The following is an 18,824-nucleotide window of genomic DNA, read 5'->3' as shown; positions in this document are numbered from 1 at the left end:
GAAGGTTTCCCGTATATTATGAACTGTTAAACATGGTGTATAATGCAGGAATAAAAAACTGAACTACGAAGGGCAGTTTTCTACTCTAATACATAACGAAGTGTAGGTCTTTGTGCCTTTTTCCTCCCTTATGGCCTTATGTTGTGATTTTTGTTTGTAAGAGCTTTCTGTTCTCTTGGATTAATTCTAGCTGTGTGTGGGGAAAACAGTTCTAGGTACAAAATAATCGCTACTGGCAGAGTTAGCAAGTGGCAGATAGGTGGGGAAAAGAGGAATGAGTGAAGAATGTTTCTGCAGAATTTTGCTAATGCGATAGAAAAGAGGAAAACATGAGGTTGTGTGCCTGAGCAACCAGCTGTGGCTCCAAGTAGTTTTTTCCAAGACTCAGCTTGAAAGTAAAGGTCTCTCCCAGCTCTCCAAGACTTTTCTTTTACTTCATTTATCAATCATAAATCAGACCCTTCAACACTCTGGTTAAAAACGTTGAGCTGCTTTGGATTCGTGGATGTGATACTACTGCTTTTTTTTATGTTCATGTTTAACAAAATCCCTGAAGGCGTTTTTAATTTGTTTTTTTTTCTCTGCCATCATGAAGAGTCAAAACTCATCAATAGTAAAGGCTTTTAGTGTTTGTTCTTAATTCTGGGACATCAGGAGTTGATACTTCCAATTTTCCTGGTAGTCCAAAGGCTGAGCATAGGGATTTTAATTCTTTCAGCATTATTTCTTTCAAGTGTTGCGTTGCTGCACACAACTTTGCTGTCATGTGGCAACACCTTCAGAGGACTAAGGTGCTGATGTAGGTGCTGGGGAGGAACCGTGCACATCTAATGCTGGTTAAATTTCATTTCCAGGTGATGGAATATGAGAACAGGATCAGAGCCTACTCCACGCCGGACAAAATCTTCAGATACTTTGCTACTTTGAAAGTCATAAACGAGCACGGTGAATCGGAGGTTTTTATGACACCGCAGGATTTCGTGAGATCGATAACACCTAATGAAAAACAACCAGAAAGTAAGTGATGTGTGTGTAGTAATTGGAGAAACTAATACAGCAAAGGGGACTAAACTCTCCAGTCTCTGCTTACCTGATCTTTAAATTTCCCGTCAAAGAGTTATGTTGTCGGGTACCGTCTGTCTTGTTATGTTGAGAGGTACGGCGCACGTTGTGTTTTCAGCCTACACATTATGGCAATGCAATGATGTGCAGAAGGATGATGGAGATGTAAAGAATGCGGGTGTGAGGTAGAAAGCTACCAGTGCAGCTGTGCAGGAGCCTCGCTCGTCTCTCCAGCAGAGCCTGCAGTGTGTCCATGCTGGCTTGAACTGGGCTGACTGGCAGCAGCGTGGTGCTGCCAAATAACGGGGATCATACAGGTTCAGAAGTGTTGGTTGCGTTATGCTGCTTGAGAGGTTTGAACCTGGGATTGGCAGGGCTAAAAAGCACCTTCTGAAGCTATCTCTTCCATCTCCATGCTCTAAACCCAAAATTAGCCTAATCCCTTCCATGTTGCCTGAAGCGCTGTTGCAGTAGATCTTGTTGGTGTGAGCCCTTGAAGAGCAGATAAGTTGACTGATAGTGAAAGATTACCTTCGATGGAAACATCTTGTGGAGGTTTATGAACAGTTCTTAAGAGGTTGCTTTGGCAAGGAAAACCGTAGCAAGAAAGTGGTCCAGGCAGCCCCATGTGCCCAGCTGAGCTGTGATGCTGCTGGCTGGAGTGGGGCTCATCTTTGCTGGCTTCAGTTTGCTGCAGATTGCAGGGAAGCACATCAGCTGTGGTACCTGCGGGGGTCTAGCAGGCACCAGCCGGGAGAGCAGATGCTGTTTCTTTCGGTCTGGAAAGCTGTGTCCTGAGCATTTGGTAAAAGTTTGTTTTTTGTGGGGTGACAGGAGGATTTTACCTGTCTTTTTGGAGGAGATTCATGGTTTTGGGCGAGACATGGAAAATGAGATTTCTTGGTCTCCCCCAGTGTATGTCAAAGAATGAAACAGACTCTTATCAAATTAAAACTCCTCTCGGCAGGCATTAATGAAGAACCTCAGCTCCCAAATGTTAACTTCTTGAGAGTGGGGTTTATGTACAAACTGTGAAATTGTTTTGATACCTTACATGAAAGTTGCTAAATAAATACCATGTCCACTTGTGTTTAGAAAACAACAGTATGAAGTGTGTGCGGGAGGGAATTAAAAATAATCCTGGCATTAGTGTTTAGCGTGTTGGTGAACTGATATTTACGTTTTCATCAAGTCCTGAAAATGGCTGTACTTTTCATCTGAATTACATGGTTTCATCTTCAGTGAAGAAGTAGTTTGAGCAATAAACAGAAGATAATGTTGATAGATGCTGAAATGGTGTGTTACTATCTTGTCTCTCTGAAGCTTGAATTGGTACTTTGAAAAGCAGTAGCACCTGGTGGAGTGCGAGTCTTCCTATGCAAGTCATTTTATTTTATTTTTTTTTGTCAGCCAGCTAAGAATAGAAAACATCCTATGTTTAAGAAATCCAATTCTCTTTTACTTCTTCCATGTAATATATGTGCTTAGTGCATTTTAAAGTATGCAATGAAAATAGGTGGAAGAGTACTCAGAAAACATCTACTTCAGAGACAAGCGAAGGTGACTAATGGGAAATAATCTGTCAGTTTTAGCCACTATGTTTCTGTTGTAACTGTTATTATCCTGGCTAGGTGAGCTGCTTAAATGGTCCCGTGAAGCCTGTTGTGCCTATAAATGCCTACAAATGCTGCCGGTCAGTGACACAAAGCAGCCTATAAGGGAAGAAAACTGCTTTAGTGATACTTACAGGTGCTCTTGGAAAGTGGAATGAGATGGAAATTGAACTTTGGCTGCCCATCAGCAGGCAAAGCAGGAGCATGGGCATCTTACACTTGTTGGTTTGAAAATCTGTCTTGAGGACTGTTACTGTCGTGGACTTGCTTCTAGATAAAGCTGCTGCTATGATGGTTGTTCCTTATGAGCGCTGTCCATCATGACAATCATGGTAAATGTTTTTTTTCAATACATAATGAACAGTAGAAGAGTAAAACACTTAATGCTACAGTAAAGTCAAACCAGCCATGACCTTGTTCCCAAATGTTTTAAAAGCTGGTAGTAAAAAGAAGAAGAAAAAAAAAGATAGTTCTGATTTTAAAACCAGAAGTTAAAGACAAAGACTGCTACCTGCTGGCTGGTTTATTTCTGTACTCGACATCCGTTTGGTACTTCTGACTCATAGGATAATCTAGGTGATAGATTAGTAGGGAAATGCCGGGGCTGCTTTCTCCCTTAGTCACGACTTGGGTGTGCCCTCCGCTGGGGCTGGAGCATCCCACCTTCATCCCAGGGCGCAATTTCAGGCAGTGACATAGCTGGAGTGCTCCTTGGAAGTCTCCTTCAGGTAGTGACATAGCTCACTGTAATCATTCTAGCTAGGTAGGTTAATGCCTGAACTGAATTACGGATTACTTTCTGCAGTCCCACTGACCCCAAGGTATTCCGTGAGTGGTGTTTGTTGGTAGGTTTGTGCAGTGAAGCAGTCACCTTCTGGTCCTGTGAATTAATACAGTTCTGCATAAGCAGTCCAAGGTGTGAGGAGAGCAGGGGATGCTCTGTATGCTCAAGCTGCCAGTTGTAATTTCAGTGAGTAACTTCTTGTTAATGTGTCTGCTATTTTACGGAGAGAAAATACTGTGGAATGTAAGTGATATGGCATAATGAGGTATCTGAGTCCCTGTTGTACTTATTTTTAAACTACTAATCTACTGTGAGGTATCTTATGCCTGATTCATTTTTATGGATCACATAAGGGAAAGTTTGATTTATTGTCAGTAAAGTGTCAACTTAATTCTAGACTGTGTTTTTCTTGCTTGGGGAAAGTGAATGCCAATTCATTAGCTCCTGTGGATTGCTTTCTCTTAATAGTTCAGTAAAACTTTCTGCTGTAGCTTTACCAAGTAGACAAGATGTGCTTGAGGTGTGACACGTTCTTCCTGAGCTTGGAAGTGTCTGTCAGAGTAAGCCAAAGAATGGCATTAAACTTGGAAGCTGCTTTAAAAAAGAAAAAAAAAATATCTCTTTATATGCTATCTGGAAAGTCCAAGCGCCAACAGAAGTGTGGGCAGTGATAACTGCTCCCTGCAGTCCTGTGTTGTTTTTTTTCCTCCCACTTCCTCTGGTACCCGAGAGGCTGCTCGGTTCCAAGGCTGGATGAGCAGGGATGGATGCTTCATACCTGGCGCTTGCTTGGTACCCCAGCCCAAAACCACTTGAAAACACAGCATTCTCAGGTGGGAAGGGTAAGGGTTTGGGGGGGGGGAACCAACATTTTAGATGCTGCAGCTCTTCAGCGACAGCATGGGCTTTTGCTGAAAAAGGTGTGCGAAGCCAATGACACTTCACGGAAGCCATAACCGTCTGACACTTGCAGGTTGCTGCTGGCATGTTCTCTGTAGTCCTACATAGCTGTTGGCCTGCATGAACGTTTCAAAGTGCTTGGACCTGCTTGGTGGTGGCTTGCCCAGTCCTCCTCCATTTCCTAGTCTGAGTTCCCTCAATTTCCCCAACTTTCTCTGTTTCCATTCTGCATTGATTATTTTCCTGCGGAAAGTGAGTACTTTGCGGCATCCTTGACTAAAAAGGAGAGCTGTGACATACTTAGTCAGTACCAGGTGGTTTTTTTGGTCTTTCCGATAAAGATTCAAAGAAGTAAAAAAGGCTTCATATCTAATCACGGCACGCTGTAACGAGCCAAACTAGTCAGCTCTTCCACCCCTGTGTTAACTTCCCTGGTTAACCCAAACTCCTGCCATGTGAAAGACGCCTTTCAAGAGTCACCATTCTCTGCCACAGCTCAAATAGCTGAAGTATTGGAAATGCCCTGGAAGGTTTTTCTTTCTTTTTTTTTTTTTTTGTCTGCAAGAAACTATGAACATGCTGTTGAAGCTCAGCCAGAAGCAGTAGCTGTGCCCCTGGAGCCTCTGTACACGGGACCGTGTTGGAGCAGAGGAGCTGTGAAGGATGAAGCCCATGTCTGGTGACTTGATCAGACCGTGTAGCTTGATTCTAGGTTTTGAAATGGTTTGTTTTTCATGTCTGGACTTCATGAGCAGCTGAGCACAAGCTGGCTTCTGGACTGTTGCAATGCTTGAGTGATTATTTGTTACTTTCAGTTAAGTTTGTAAAATGCTGACCTGATCTTCTGCAGAACCAGCAGTCGTGAGCCCTGACAAGTGCTCACCTGGTCTAGTGGGGAGGGGGAGGACTCTCTAGGCTTGTACAGATCCCTAAACTTGCGCAAAGTGTTCAACTGGGATAATTAAGACCCAGAAAGAAACTAGAGATGCTAAATTTGCCTCCTGGATCGTTAATGGAGGCTTAATCTCTGTGTTCTCCCCAAATATGTCTGCTGGAGAGGCCTTCAGGGAAAGGGTGTGAGTAAAAAGGGGAGACAATTTGCTGGTTGTCTCCCTGAACCCGGAGGGTGAATATATAAGGGGCTTTTCTTCTGTGAAAATGTCATTCCTAGGCAAGGATCATCTTTGAGCCTGTCATGCCTGATAGTAGACCCCAGGAACCTAGCCAAGGAGGGGCAAGTGAGAGGTGAATTTACATGCATGCTTATGTGATGGTCATCAGAAGATACACATAAATAGGGCTTCCAGTATAATTAGGGCTTCCAATATAGATTAGGGGATGGTATGGCTGATCTGTTGTCTTATGAATGCACATGCCATAGAAACACTGACCTGCCTGCTGGAGGTGAGGGGGATAAATGAGTGCGAAGTAGTTCATTAGACAAAATAGTTCTGGACTTTAACACAAACCTGGGAGTGTTGCCCCCTGAGAAATCTCGGGCAGCTCACTGTTTGCTTGCAGATTACATTTTAAATTCAAGGGAAAATACTCATACAAAGTTGGGTTACAGCTCTGGAGGGGGAAACTTGGTCCAGCGTTTTCTCCTCCCATAACGTAGCATGTGCGTGCATGGTTAGCAGGCTCTTCAGTCTTGGTAATTAGCCCTTTTGCTCATCTACTTGAAAGAAAAAGAGTCCATGTTATATATCAAGCAGTGGGAAAGGAAAAGCAGATCATGAGTAAATGTCACCCAAATAATGTGAAAAATATGACAAGGATATAAAGACTGGAAGGAGCTGAAAAGATTTTTCTATCAGTGGAAAACTGCTGGTGTCCCAGTGGAAATCATGATGGTTTCTAATTGATCTCAACTGTGTTCTTGGCATAATACAATTGCTCTTCTGGAAGCCTGTTTGTTAAATATTATTCTTTTTTTAAACTGCAATCTATCATCTGCTGCCCATGGCTTTTCTTTACAGGATAACACGAAGAGCTTAGTAATTGTTTAGATCTTTATCAAGTGTACTAATTAGCTAGCTTTGAGTGAATGTGTGGCATGTATGTTTTTGTTAATCAATAGAAATATAATAAGAATTTGACTTTAGATTTGATTAGAGCTGAACAAGAGTAACAGCAGGTTATTCTGTGTTTTTTTTTCCTTTATATAAATAACTCCTTCTCCATTAAAACACCCTCGACAGCCCCAAAAGAACAAAGTAAATACAGAGAATATGGTTCTCCTGTTGAACACCCTCTTTTCCCCATTGTGGCAGGCAGGGAATATAAGTCGTTTTGATTTATTTTGAAACAGTTTTATTTTTAGAGTGCTGTGAAAGTACCGTCACATGAATAAGAATGGGGGCCTTTAGTCTTAGTATTGATGCAGTTCTTTTGGTCCCGCTTTAGGTGGTATCAGAATATGTAGGAGTAATATGTAGTGGTACTTATAGCCAGTTTACTTTTAATCTTTGGCAAGCAAATTTGGAAGTGGTTGCAGGTCCTCATTGGCGCTGCTGAAGGTGGTGCATAACCCTTGACTGGGTGAGCAAAAGGGGTTTGATAATCCAGATGTGTAGTGAAAGGTGAGGTGTTCTACAGTGTTTCTTGTAGATAAAAGGTGTATTCTGGGGAAGGTCATGGCAAAAGCTCTGGGTTTGTTTGAGCAGAAGCGAGCACCGAAGCCCAAGTGCTCTGGGTGGTTGCTCTGCAATCTGGAGTAGCTGTGGTGCACGGTGCACTGCCTTTTGTTCCCAGAGAGGCTTCGTGAAGCAGCCAGGTATCCTCCTGAAACGATTTCTGGATTTCACTGCTGTCTCTTTTGGAGGAAATCCTTTAATCCATATTTGGGAGAATTATATTTCAGCCCCTGCTTTTCAGTGAAAGATGGAAAAGCTCTTTTTTACTGTTAAACATGCCTGTTAGCTTGTGTTCCTGCAGCTTGTCAGCAGTAGCCCAGCCAGGGGATATTTGTTTTATGTGTATCGCTTACAGACGATCCTGCAGTAGCTTTAACTTAGCACGCTGCCTTTTGAATAACAGAGATGTAATAACTAACATTCTTTCCTTTCCTTGTTCAGTTGTGATTGTCCTCGGTTGTGCAGTGTTTCCATCAGCTCTCCAGCCTACGCCAACGCTGTTCTTATTGTAAAGTCTTGGCGGAAAAGCCTTTTGGGTTCTTTTTATGTAATGTAAAGAAAGAACAACACAGGTGTCAGGCAGCCTCTTGTTTCTTGGTTTCCTTTTGTCAGCTTTTAAGATTAAAGACTTGTGAAAAAACGCGTAGCTAAGTCCATAAAAAAGAAAATAAACTCTATTGGAAAAAGAAAAATGTATCGAGTAATACTGTGTTCCTTGAACATATATAAATGCTCCTTTTCAGGTTTTGAATTAGTTTATTCTGTTGGGAGCTATTGTAAATGGAATTTTATAGAGGGACTTAAATGTGCAGCTTAGTTAATGCAGCAGGGCAGAGAGGGTATGGTTGCATGTGGCTGGGAGAAAGAGTGAGCATAAAACGCTGATGTGAACCAATATGCTTGTGCTTGCAATAGGTAACGCTGTCTTCCAGGGCGTGCTGATACAGTGACATGAAAAAAGGCAGCAGCACAAGGGACAAATTTTTGTGCTGCATTTTCATATAAATGTCTCTCCCTGATCTCGGAGATGTGCACAAACCAAGATTATATATTTGCTCCTCGGCAAATGTGATTGTGTTGAGGGAGGCTGACATGATATAGGTAATGATAACTGCATTTCTGTAGCTGCTATGGTCTTGTAAGAAGTTTCTTCAGCAAATAATGAAATGCTCGGAGCTCTTAAGCTTGAGGACAGACCTGGCAGCTTCTACACCTGCCAAGAGGGTTTGGATGACATTACAGAAAAGCTGTATGTAAGCGAAGGGCCGTTGCTCTGTCTCTCGCAGGAATAATCTTAGGTTACCTGGATGCTTTGTTTTTCCATGTCTTTTCGTTACATGCCGTAGCAATCGAGGAAACACATGGAAAGAAGCATCTCCATGCTTAGGTGAATGAGGCTGGACCAAACTCCAATTTGGAGGCAGACTACCCTGTGTTCAAAACTCTGGTGGGCTTTTCTTTTGCTGACTCCATCATTATTGTAACGTATTGCTGTTTCCTCTAGTGGTGCTTTTTAGTCCCCTCCAGTCTTACCCCCCCTGTTGCCTCCCCTTTTGCCCACCTCATGTTACATCTGCGGAGAGCACAAAGTTGATACTGGGCTCTTCCTTTAGTATAGGTACTGGTATTCTGCCTTTTTAGGTGTCATTTGGCTGTTCTTAATAACTTTTCTGTATGTATATGAAGACATACATAATTATTCTGTAAATATTTGTTATCTATATTTAGAAATGTATATGATATTTATCTGATATATGTAAAAGAAAACAGCCTTTAGTTCATCTTTTCTTGCTGTTCACCTACATGAGCATCCATTCATTTGGGGTCTCCTTTGAAACCTGTTTGCTTTCCCACTAGCAGTGTCCAGTTGGGGGGGGGGAGGGGGCATTAAGACATACTTTCACTTGCTATTTTTAACCCGTGTCCTTTTCTAGCATTCCATGAGTGCATGTGTAACATCGGGCTGTCAGGGATATGTCATCACTATTCCCTGGAACGGGAACAGGAGGTGTGCTTGAGAAATGACTTTATTACAACACATGGACATAAGCTAAGCTCAGTTTAGCAGTCAGCATCCAGACAGAGGGTCAGGGGCGAGCTCCGACCAGATAAGATGTCTCTGGTAAAATAAGCACGTTTATTAACTTAATCCTGCCTCTAAATGTGCCAATACCTACTGTACTGCATTTATACCCACAACTTCGAGGAGGACAGAATTCAGAAGATGATGATTAAAGCCTGAAAATGTCAATGAATATGCAATTTTCACTCTATTGTCTGGCGCACAAAATATCAAGAAAGTGCTTTCTGGCTTGAATATTCACAAATCCAGAAAGCCCTCTGACAATTGCCTTGACCTCTGAAATTGGTGACGGAGGAGTTCTTGCTGCTTTGGTTCAGAAAGGTCGAGAAAGTCACCCTGGAGTGACAAATAAGTCCACTTTCTACACCGTAACCATTGTGAACCTTTCTGGTAGACAGGAAGAGTTTTATTATCCTTCTTCACAAGCAAGTGACACAGCAGGTGTGCGAGAGGTTTGGTTTTGTTTTTTTCCATCTTTTTCTAATTTAAATTGAAATGAGGATGTGATAATTATCATAAACAGTGGTGGAAAATGCACGGAACATAGTTCTGCTGAGGAGTTTTATTCTTCAGAGAACTGAAAATCGGCCTGTGCTCTCCCAAATTACTGGAAGCGCTCAGTTTGAGTTCTGCTTTATCTCCTCTCAGGGTGCGTCTTCCCGATTTTTGGATGGCAAAGCTCAGATAATTAATCTTCCTGAATATTTTTGTCATCTTGCTTATATGTACATTCATCAGTGTACACATAGCCTGCTGGGCATTGGAAATTAGATTGAGAGCTCTGTGTCTTAACTCTGCAAATGCTGGGATTGTTTTCCCCTCTTCAAGATAGAAAAAACATTTTGTGATGGTATGAGAAATTGAATTTACTAGTATAAATAACCCCCAGTCCCTGCCTTTGTCCAAAATGCCCTTCTCACTAAAGTGCTCACCTTCTTACAAATGCAGCTACAACTTATCTCCTTTGAAATCTATTTATGAGCAATGTTATACCAAAATAAGTACAAGTTTTGGATTTATTTGGGATATCCCAATTAATTATGGGAACAATTCTTTGTTTTCCCATTTGTGAGCCATTCAAAAGGTGTTTTTAATAAACAATAAGAGTTTTGTGATAATGAATTTACATGGGGCATCACAGGGGGAAATGTTTGCTTGGTAATAGTACAGAAATCGTCTGCTTTGGGTATTTCAGACTTTTGAGAGACGCTGGGAGCTGTGCTCCTGTTGTCCCTGCTAGAAGAAGGTTTTCTTCTTTGATGCTATGAGTTTGTTGTCTTTCGTCATCAAAATACAAAGTACAAAACGCACGAAGCCAAAAAAATTTCCCTTCTCTGTCCTTATACTTTTGACTGGTTATTCAGACTGCATTTTACTTTCAAATCCCCACTCAACCAGAAAACCCCAGAAATGCTTACTTTTATACGTTAAGAGCATTTTTTTTAAAGTATCTTTTTTTTCTTTTCTCTTTCAGACCTGGGCCTGGATCAGTTTATAGTGAAACGCTATGATGGGAAGGTGAGCACATTAGACTAATAAGTGTATATTATTCAATGTTTTTTTTAACCTAGAGTCATTTAGTTATTACCTGCATGTGGGTATAAGTTAAATGAAGTATTTAAAGTATTCTCTTCTGAGCGTTTTGTTGTTTAGTAGCATTGCAGTGCTTTTGAAGGAGAATAACATTTTTATTTTTTTAAAAGGGGGCTTATTTTAATGTTTACAGATAAAAATACTGCTGCCTCTTCTATAATGTTAGGCCAGGAAATTATAGGTGATAATCACATTTCCTTGCTGCTGCTTTATGAGTGTATGAGAGCCCCACAAGTTAACGCCGTTTCAGGGGAAACTCACTTGACCTTTTCCTTCCAGACTCATCTCCAGATTGCTAAAGGAAGGAGACACTCTTGTGACTTTTATCTGCATCCCCAGCATGTTTTTCCACCCCATCAAATACCCTTACTTTGCTCCCTTTTTGAACCCTAGGTCCTTCCTTCAGTGGTACATGACAGTTCTAGATGTTTGTGCTGTCACAATACGTGTTGGTAAAATGTTGAGGATGCTCTGATCTAGTTTTGTCTGCCTGCGTAAGTGGAGCCACGTAGCGATTATGCAAATCAGAGACCAAATTAACCACACCGTAAATCCCATTGGTATGGAGGAGTACAATAAAGGCAGCTCTGGCCTTAGGACTAGCAGCTCGTATCGACTTCTTGATGCAGGTGACTGCAGGTTAGTTAATTTTTCATCCTGTCACCATGGGCACATAACAGTACTCCAGCTTTTAGCAATATTTTCATTTCATCTGCATCATCTGAAGATTAAGATTGTTTTTTTCCAAAGGGACGTCAGCATCTGATCTCTTCATTGCTGAGTGGTGTACCTGACACATGGTGTCAGGCATTTCCAGAAAGCCTCGACGCTGAAAAAAATGCATTTAAAGCTTTATATAAACACAGTGTGGGCTGAACACGTGCAATTCCCTGTCTTGTTTTGTGTCTAGTAGGGATGGGTAAAGACAGAAGGTGATCAAATACCTGGGGTCCCCGTCATCAGCAGTGTACAAATGTTCCGGTTACCCAGGCAGCAAAGCAAGATTTTGCTTGAAAACAGACAGTTGGAAGGTATTATTTTGGCAGTTAGTTTTGATGCATAAAACTATGAAGCGTGTTGTGAACGCTTGTTTTCTTCTCCCACTGCCACAAACCCAATGTCTGCTTTTCATGGTTCAAAAAAAAAAAAAAACTAAACAAAAAACGTACATATATTCTTTGCAAAATAGCAAATGTTTCTCCCTCTGGCTTATGACAGTCTTTTGCATCCGCTCACTTTCATCATTTTCTCATGTCAAGCTATCACACTCATCCCTTAGGCTTTACATAAACAAGATTTGTTTGTAGGGAAGAAATGCTGAATCGCAGACTATTTTTTGCTAATCGTTCCTCTGTTCCTGAGCACTCCGCAGCTGGTTCCTATCACATCGGATAAAAGATCCAAAGGCAATCCCTTTGCTGAACTCAACTTTCTGTTCCTCTGCCCCTCAGCACCGAGGGCTTGAATTGCAATGCGTTTGGATGTGATGGACACAGTCACCGCACAGGGGTGTTGAAAACCCACAGTCGGTGTTTGAGGTACCGTGCTCAACTGCATCATCATCTGTGCTCTTAGGATCTTGCCATTCAGTGTGGTGAACATCTATTCTGGCTGAAGGGTGGGGAGCAGATAGCCTTTGCCTTCTCCTTACACGCTAACCACCTTTCATTCTGACCTGTAGCAGAGTGAAATTGCCTTTTATATAACTTACAGATGTCAGTGCTGCACTTGGATGTCTGTGTGCTGTGGTTTGGGTAGTCTGAAAGCAAGGCAGCAGATTTAGGGTACTGCAATGAACTTTTCTTTATTGTTACCTTCTCCTGAGACCTATTTTTTCCACAGTCTAATAACACCCTAGAAGCAGTTTGCTCTGTCGAAAATGAAGAAATAGAGGTTCTTGTTTGCTTGGCTGTCTGCCTAAAGACACCTTGGGACTGGCTAAATCTGGTTATGGCTATTAGGGTAGTGGTGATGTCCAGGTGAGAGGATAATTTTGGGGCAGTATAAAATAAGTTGGCCTTGGCTCTCCGTTGGTAATGAAAGAAGCTTACAGTAGATTGATCTGTCTGATAGCATCTTGTTCTCATTTTATTGTTTGCTTTGGGTTTCCGTTTAAAAAACACTCTTTTTACTCAGTCCAGCACCGACTGAGGTGCTGCAGAGCTGACCTTAATCATTCAAGTTTCACTTGCATAGTAGCACCCGAGGGATAAAGCCCTTTTCCATCTGTTCCTCCTCGCCTGTTTCCAACTACGGATTCCTCTTGGGTTATCGAAGCATCCTCTACCTGGAGACAACTTTCTGGCGCTTTCTCTTTGTGTGTTGGCAGAGCTGATGAGCTTAAGCAGGAGGATGAAAGGTCCATTGTTCCCTTAAGCATCCTTACGAATCTCACACAGAGGTAATGGGATTTGTGGTACAGTCTCAAAAAGTAATAGGCCTGTTCCCTGGAAATTTCCTCTTCACTTCTAAGGTGAAAGGAGTTTGTGAGCAGTCAGACACAAGCAAGCTGTGGTACTGAGAAGTACCGACAGTCTGGAGGTTAGATCCTGGCTGAAGAGTAGAAAAAAGAACTAATTTTAGTTCCAAGTAAAGATGTATTACCCTGGGTTGCATGCAAGTAATAATTTAGAAGGAGATTCAGTTAAAAGAATAGAGCCAGCTGTGCAGTCAGTTGCATTTTAATTACATACTACAGGACAATGTTTAAAGTATCGGTGTGAATTTTGAGCATGTATGTTTGAGATTTAAGTGCAACAGTGTTAGTAAGCAGATGTATGAGCTGCTCTTTTCACAGAACCACTTTTATTTACATAAAACTACCATCAAAACAACTAATTGGCTGTCATGTAGTGACTGGGACTGGTTTTGCAAAGGATCTTCTGGAGTGATGTGCCTCTATATTGTAATTGTGTCAGGTTTCTGAAGCATCTTGCTGTGCATGTGATTGAATGTTATGGTGAGAAGACAATACTCACTTTTTTTTTTCCTCTTCCTGCCCCTCCTTCTTCCTGGTGATAATTCATAGAGTTGATGGAGAGGGAGGTAAATGTTATTGCCTCATTAATGGGAACAATGCTCCTGTAATTTGAGCCTAAATGCTTTTTCTTCACTCATCGAGAGACCAAAAACCCTGGAGACATTAATCCAGCAAAAACCCGTGGTCAGATCTGTTTGCCAACATGAACTCATACTTTTCTTTGACCTGCTGCTGGGCTGAGTGTGTAGGGAGGCAACGCTGCCCCTGGCTCCATTTTTGTCTTAAGCGTGGTGGTTTTTCCTCCAAGGAAGCAAGCTCTGGAAAGCAGAGGAAAAGAGGCATTGATTACTAGTCATTGAGTGGGGAAAAATATTAGTCTGCAAACCTTTCAAAGGGTTCATACTGAGCCTGAACAAAAGGCTGATGTGAGAATAGACACCATCTAACGTGTAGCTCAGGGTGCTGTGGCGTGAAGGTGTCCAGACCACAACTGGTCATCTGCTCTGTTTCCACTGTGTGTATTTCCTCTTCTTGCATTTTGGCTGTGGGGAAACAAAGGCTTTTTCAACCCATCTGCAAAGCACTGTGTTTGTCAGTGCTGCAGGAGAAATCTCTCCTGGTGTCCCTTCTTTTGTCTTGCCGTCTTGAAAAGCGTCCCTCTGGTTAGGAGGAGTGAAGTCCTGTTTAATTTAAGATGTGCTGTTCCACTGCTGCGTAGTGTTCATTAGGGCTTAAAAAAGAGCTCTTTTGACAGCAACGTGGGGATGGTCTTCCTGTGTCAGACTTTCAAACTGAGGCATTGCACCATTTCACCATTTTGCTTGCATCTTGCTTAGCAGGATGATAGTGATGAATAAGTTCTCACTAAACAGAAGTTTATATCTTCGTGTGTGTAATGTGGCATAAGCTTCATTAATGTTACGTAAGTTGTAATACAGACTTTGTTTAAAATTTTCTTTTTTTTATGCCCTGTTTACTTGATTTTTTTTTTTGTTTATGCATTAATGACTGACAAGCTTAATGTCTCAAGGAAAAAATAAAGAAAGCAGTGCTGTTAGTGGAGTTCCTTTAAAGTGTGATCCAGCGAAGGGATGCTCCCCGGCGTCCCACAGCTGAGCTTTCGGCAGTGCAGCTTGGTGCAAAGGTGGGAGCAGAGGCAGAAAATGGACGTGGTGGGTGCGCAGCATAGATCTCTCTTTGTGCAGTTGCGTTCTCACACCAAAGGTAGAGATGTAGTGCTTTTAAGAGACCTCTAGCCTATTTAAGGAAAAAAAAAAAAAAAACAAACCACCCACCACCCTAGATGGCTTATTAGTTTACTACAGAATAAACTTGGCTTGCTTTTTTTGTTCTCCTGTGGGGAAAATTTCTTGCTACTGCTTAAAACGAACAAAAGCCTTCAAGCTACCAGCAACAGCTTACCCTCCTGCTACCATTGCTGCAGTAAGTAATTATAGAGGTTTTCAATGCCCTCTAATTAAATTTATGAATTAAGTATTTCCTGCCAGCATTTATATTTACATCTCTGGATGTTTGGGGATGCCGTAGAGTAGAGCAACAGCAAAATGAAGGAAAAGGAAAATACTTGAGATGGTTTAGGCCAGTAAAACATCTGAAACTTGCTTCCACTGTATAATGCGGGTTCGTGTCATGGACCAGTGCAACAATTAGCTTAAAGTACACGTATCTGCCAAGTCCCTGTTACTAGAGAGGTGTGTGTCTGTTAAAGAAGAGTTGCTGGGAGTCAGCTCGGGAGGAATATTTCTTGCCAGATGATTTAAGGAACATTTCAGGGACAGATGAGAAAAAATGTACTCGGGAAGGATCCCCATGGAAAGGACTGGAGGTAGATGGACCATCCTTTTCTGGTGGATTGAAGGATCTTGCTGCCAGGTTTGAATTTCTGGGGTCCTTTGCTTTGTGTATGACCTAAGACTAGAGCATGCGACTTCCACCAGAGTGGCGTAAGCTGCTGTAGAGCCAAGCTTGCAGCAAGTGAGACAAGCTCAAAGTCTTGCTGTCATTCAGGAGTCAAACATTGGATCAAAGCTCTGAGCTCCTATGATGTTTAAGTGCCTCTGGAACCTTCATTCAAAAGGATGCAACACTAAATGATACCTTAACAAAAGCAAGCTATTGCAGTTCAGTAAGTAGCAGTGTAAAGTGCATGTGCAGTTGATTTACTGAGCCCATTAACCGAGAAGGATACTCAGTACTTTCTCTAGCTTAGATGCAATGAAAAGAGGTGAGGAGTCCTTTAAAATCCAACTGTACAACATCCTGTCAATGTCTGTTGTAAGAGTCTTTGAAATAAATGAGTCCCCAGTGTCAGCGGTTTGAGCTGTTGTGTCTAGGTAATGGCTTGCTTGGAGATACCTTGAAGCATTCAGCTATCCCGGTCCATAATTCGTGTAGAACATCTCTGTCTAATTTCAGATTTCCTGCTTTAAATGCTTTCATCTTCTGATCTTACTGCAGCTAGTTTTTTTACATAATAACCAGGAGGTATCTTCTTATGTAGACAATAAAGTTAAGCTCATCTATACAAAAGTTCCTCTGCCATCCCCAAAAATGTCATAACGAACTGGCGGGAGATAATTCTTGCCTGTGACCCTTGTTGGAAGCAAGCAGAGATTCAGTTTATTGCAGATGTGTCAGCTCAGGTCAGATTTGCTGATCGATTTTTCTCTTCGTGACTTTCTTTGCTGACACCTCTCTCCGCATTTGTGGGTTCCTTTTGCCTTCTAGTTTTCTCCTCACAGCCAAACTTGGCCTTCCCATCTGCTTTGGTTAACAGTTTTTAAGTTACTTCTGTGTTCCTCACTGCTCTTCCCTGTTCGCCAGGACCTGGGCGGACACTGAACTGCAAATTATTCTCTTGGCTTGTTTTTAGTAAAACCAAATTTCATCAAAGAAAATACTTAATTGCTTCTAACACAGGTAAATGTGTGGTGCGCAAACACCCCTGTAGACACCTGGGTTGCTTTATGTCCACGTACAGAACATGCTTCGCCCTTTCCTACCTCCTCTACCAAGCGCTCGTGGTGTATTTCAGTTTTGACTGGGCTCTACTGGCTGTTATCTTTTTGGTATCACTAATTCTGTTGCTCGTTTTCACAGGGCTCGTTTGGCAGGCACTACTAAACTGCTCTGTTTGCCGTATGTCCTCTTTTATTCTGGTTTCTAGGTACCTGACAGGTGTTTCTTCCAGCTACTAATCTCTCTGATACTTGTGTATTTATTCTAACTCTGTTTTTTTTTTTTTGGTGTAACCAAGCATTCCCTCATTTTCTTCCCTTTTCTAACCCTCTCCCCTTCCACCAGGATTTCTGGCAGGTACAAAGCAGACAGCATGTGCTTTGATTAGTTTGTGCTTCAGACCTCATAATATGCACTTTTCATGTAAAAGGGACAGTGTACGCTCACCCCTTCTCCCCGCTCCTTTAATAAATAATCCTCAATCCTCTCCTTGATCCTCAGCCTAAAGGATTTATTTCAGAATACTTGAATTTGGCTTAAGAGTACGGCCCTCAGGGTAACCATTAATACGTGGCTTTATTAACGGAGACATCTCTGAGCAAAGCTCAGATGTGTATCTCCCTGTCCTCCTATTTTCACAGTGTCTTTTGAGGCTTCTGACTTATTTTGCAGCTTGATGAGACTGTGATAGAGCTGACTCTGTTGGAAAATGGCATTTTCCACTCGAGGCCACAAAGTTAGTTTAATTCTGTGCGAAAGGACGGGCATCTCTCAGGCCAAATGCTGTGAGGAAACGTCATCTATTTGAATGTGTGTAAGTTTGGGGGAGATTACTTTTGCAAACTTCCTTGAATTTTTCAAGTTACAGAGCTGTGTAGGGTGAACTATATTAAAGAATATTTTAGGAAGAAGGTATTTAGATGCTGTGGTTCATAAGATGGTTTCTAGGAAAAAGAACTAGAAAGCAGAGGGAAGTTCATTCAGTATTAGTAAATAAAGAGGGAAATGTACTCTGAATGCTTTGTTTGCCCCGTAGCTTTGATGTTAAGGAAATCCTTAGGGGAATTTAGCAAAAAGCTTGGTGACAAAGTGTCCTTAGTGGGCGTATACAGTCTTTTAATCAGAAAGTGGTTTATGGGATCATTTTTGACTGTAATTTCTTTGATAGCTTTGCTGGCATTAGATTAATGCTTAATACTTAAGGGATACAAAACTGAGCTCTGAAAACTCTGTCCTTGGGTAACATGGAGTTAGTAGGGAGAAGGGGAGAGGGAAGGAGGATGGATTGAGCAGTGTGGGAGGGAATGTTTTAGGAGATGCTTGACCTCACTGACTACAGGAGGAGGGGAGGTCTGGATGGGAGAAGCAGGTGAAGAAGAAAGGAGGAGTGAGAGACTGGAAAGGAGTGGCGAGATTGTTAGTTGTATCTTAATTCAGTTCCTGAAACCGTTTGCAGTCGTGATGACAATCTCTAATTACATGATTACATGCATTTTTTTCCCCAGATCGCTTCCTCATTTGGTGGGTGATTAGTGCCAAGTGTATGGCCCCAGCCTGATCATCTGAGCCAACGTTTAATACTTGCTTTATATACAGAATTATTATGTTCCTCATGTACTTTCACACTGGAAGTTTTAACTGAGAAAATTAGTTGCGTGCATTATCAACATAATGAGTTCATCTTGGTAATGCGTGTTGAGATGAGGGAAAGCAGTATTCTGATTTCCATCTGGAGACCTAAACAGCTATTTAAATTCAAAGGTGTCAAAAGTCAACTCATTTTAGAAGCGTGATTTGGGACATCAAGGACCTAATTTTGATCCTCCCCCATCAAATTTCCCTGACAAGTGCCGCTGCGGTCCTACAGATTGTCATTTCATTACCCTGTGGGAGGACTGAGACAGTGCAGCGGAGGGAGGCAGAAGTGTAGACTGTCCCTTTTCCGAGGCATTTCCTATTTGCTTTTCCAGCAGGGGTTTCTCCCTTGCATGAGTGGGTCTGCTGCCTGCCAAGGGTCGGGAAAGTCTGTGTCTTTTTTTTTTTTTTTTTTTTTTTCTTGGTCATACAGAATGCTGGCCTTGCGTTTCAGGTGCCGTTTGTTTTAAAGGTCATGAATATTTACAGCCTTGCTGGAAGGAGGGAATGCAGATTTCTCTTTCCAGTCTCAGGAGACCACCTGTAGTAATAATTGCTG

The 18,824-nt window shown here is 41.9% G+C and overlaps 1 protein-coding gene across 3 annotated transcripts in view; it reads left to right on the top strand.

Annotated features, from left to right (window-relative positions):
• The window catches only part of MICU1 (mitochondrial calcium uptake 1), a 111,020-nt gene that overhangs the window by 32,968 nt on the left and 59,228 nt on the right, over window positions 1–18,824 (top strand). For all 3 annotated transcript variants that reach the window (XM_082486485.1, XM_082486486.1, XM_082486487.1), the window contains exons 5-6: window positions 855–1,017; window positions 10,553–10,596. In XM_082486485.1, coding sequence (XP_082342611.1) covers window positions 855–1,017; window positions 10,553–10,596 — 207 coding nt within the window. The remainder of the gene's footprint in view (window positions 1–854; window positions 1,018–10,552; window positions 10,597–18,824) is intronic.

This window comes from Vanellus vanellus, assembly GCF_965231255.1.
Source record: "Vanellus vanellus genome assembly, chromosome: 7".
Lineage (NCBI taxonomy): Eukaryota > Metazoa > Chordata > Aves > Charadriiformes > Charadriidae > Vanellus > Vanellus vanellus.
This window is presented reverse-complemented; position numbering and strand designations above follow the sequence as displayed.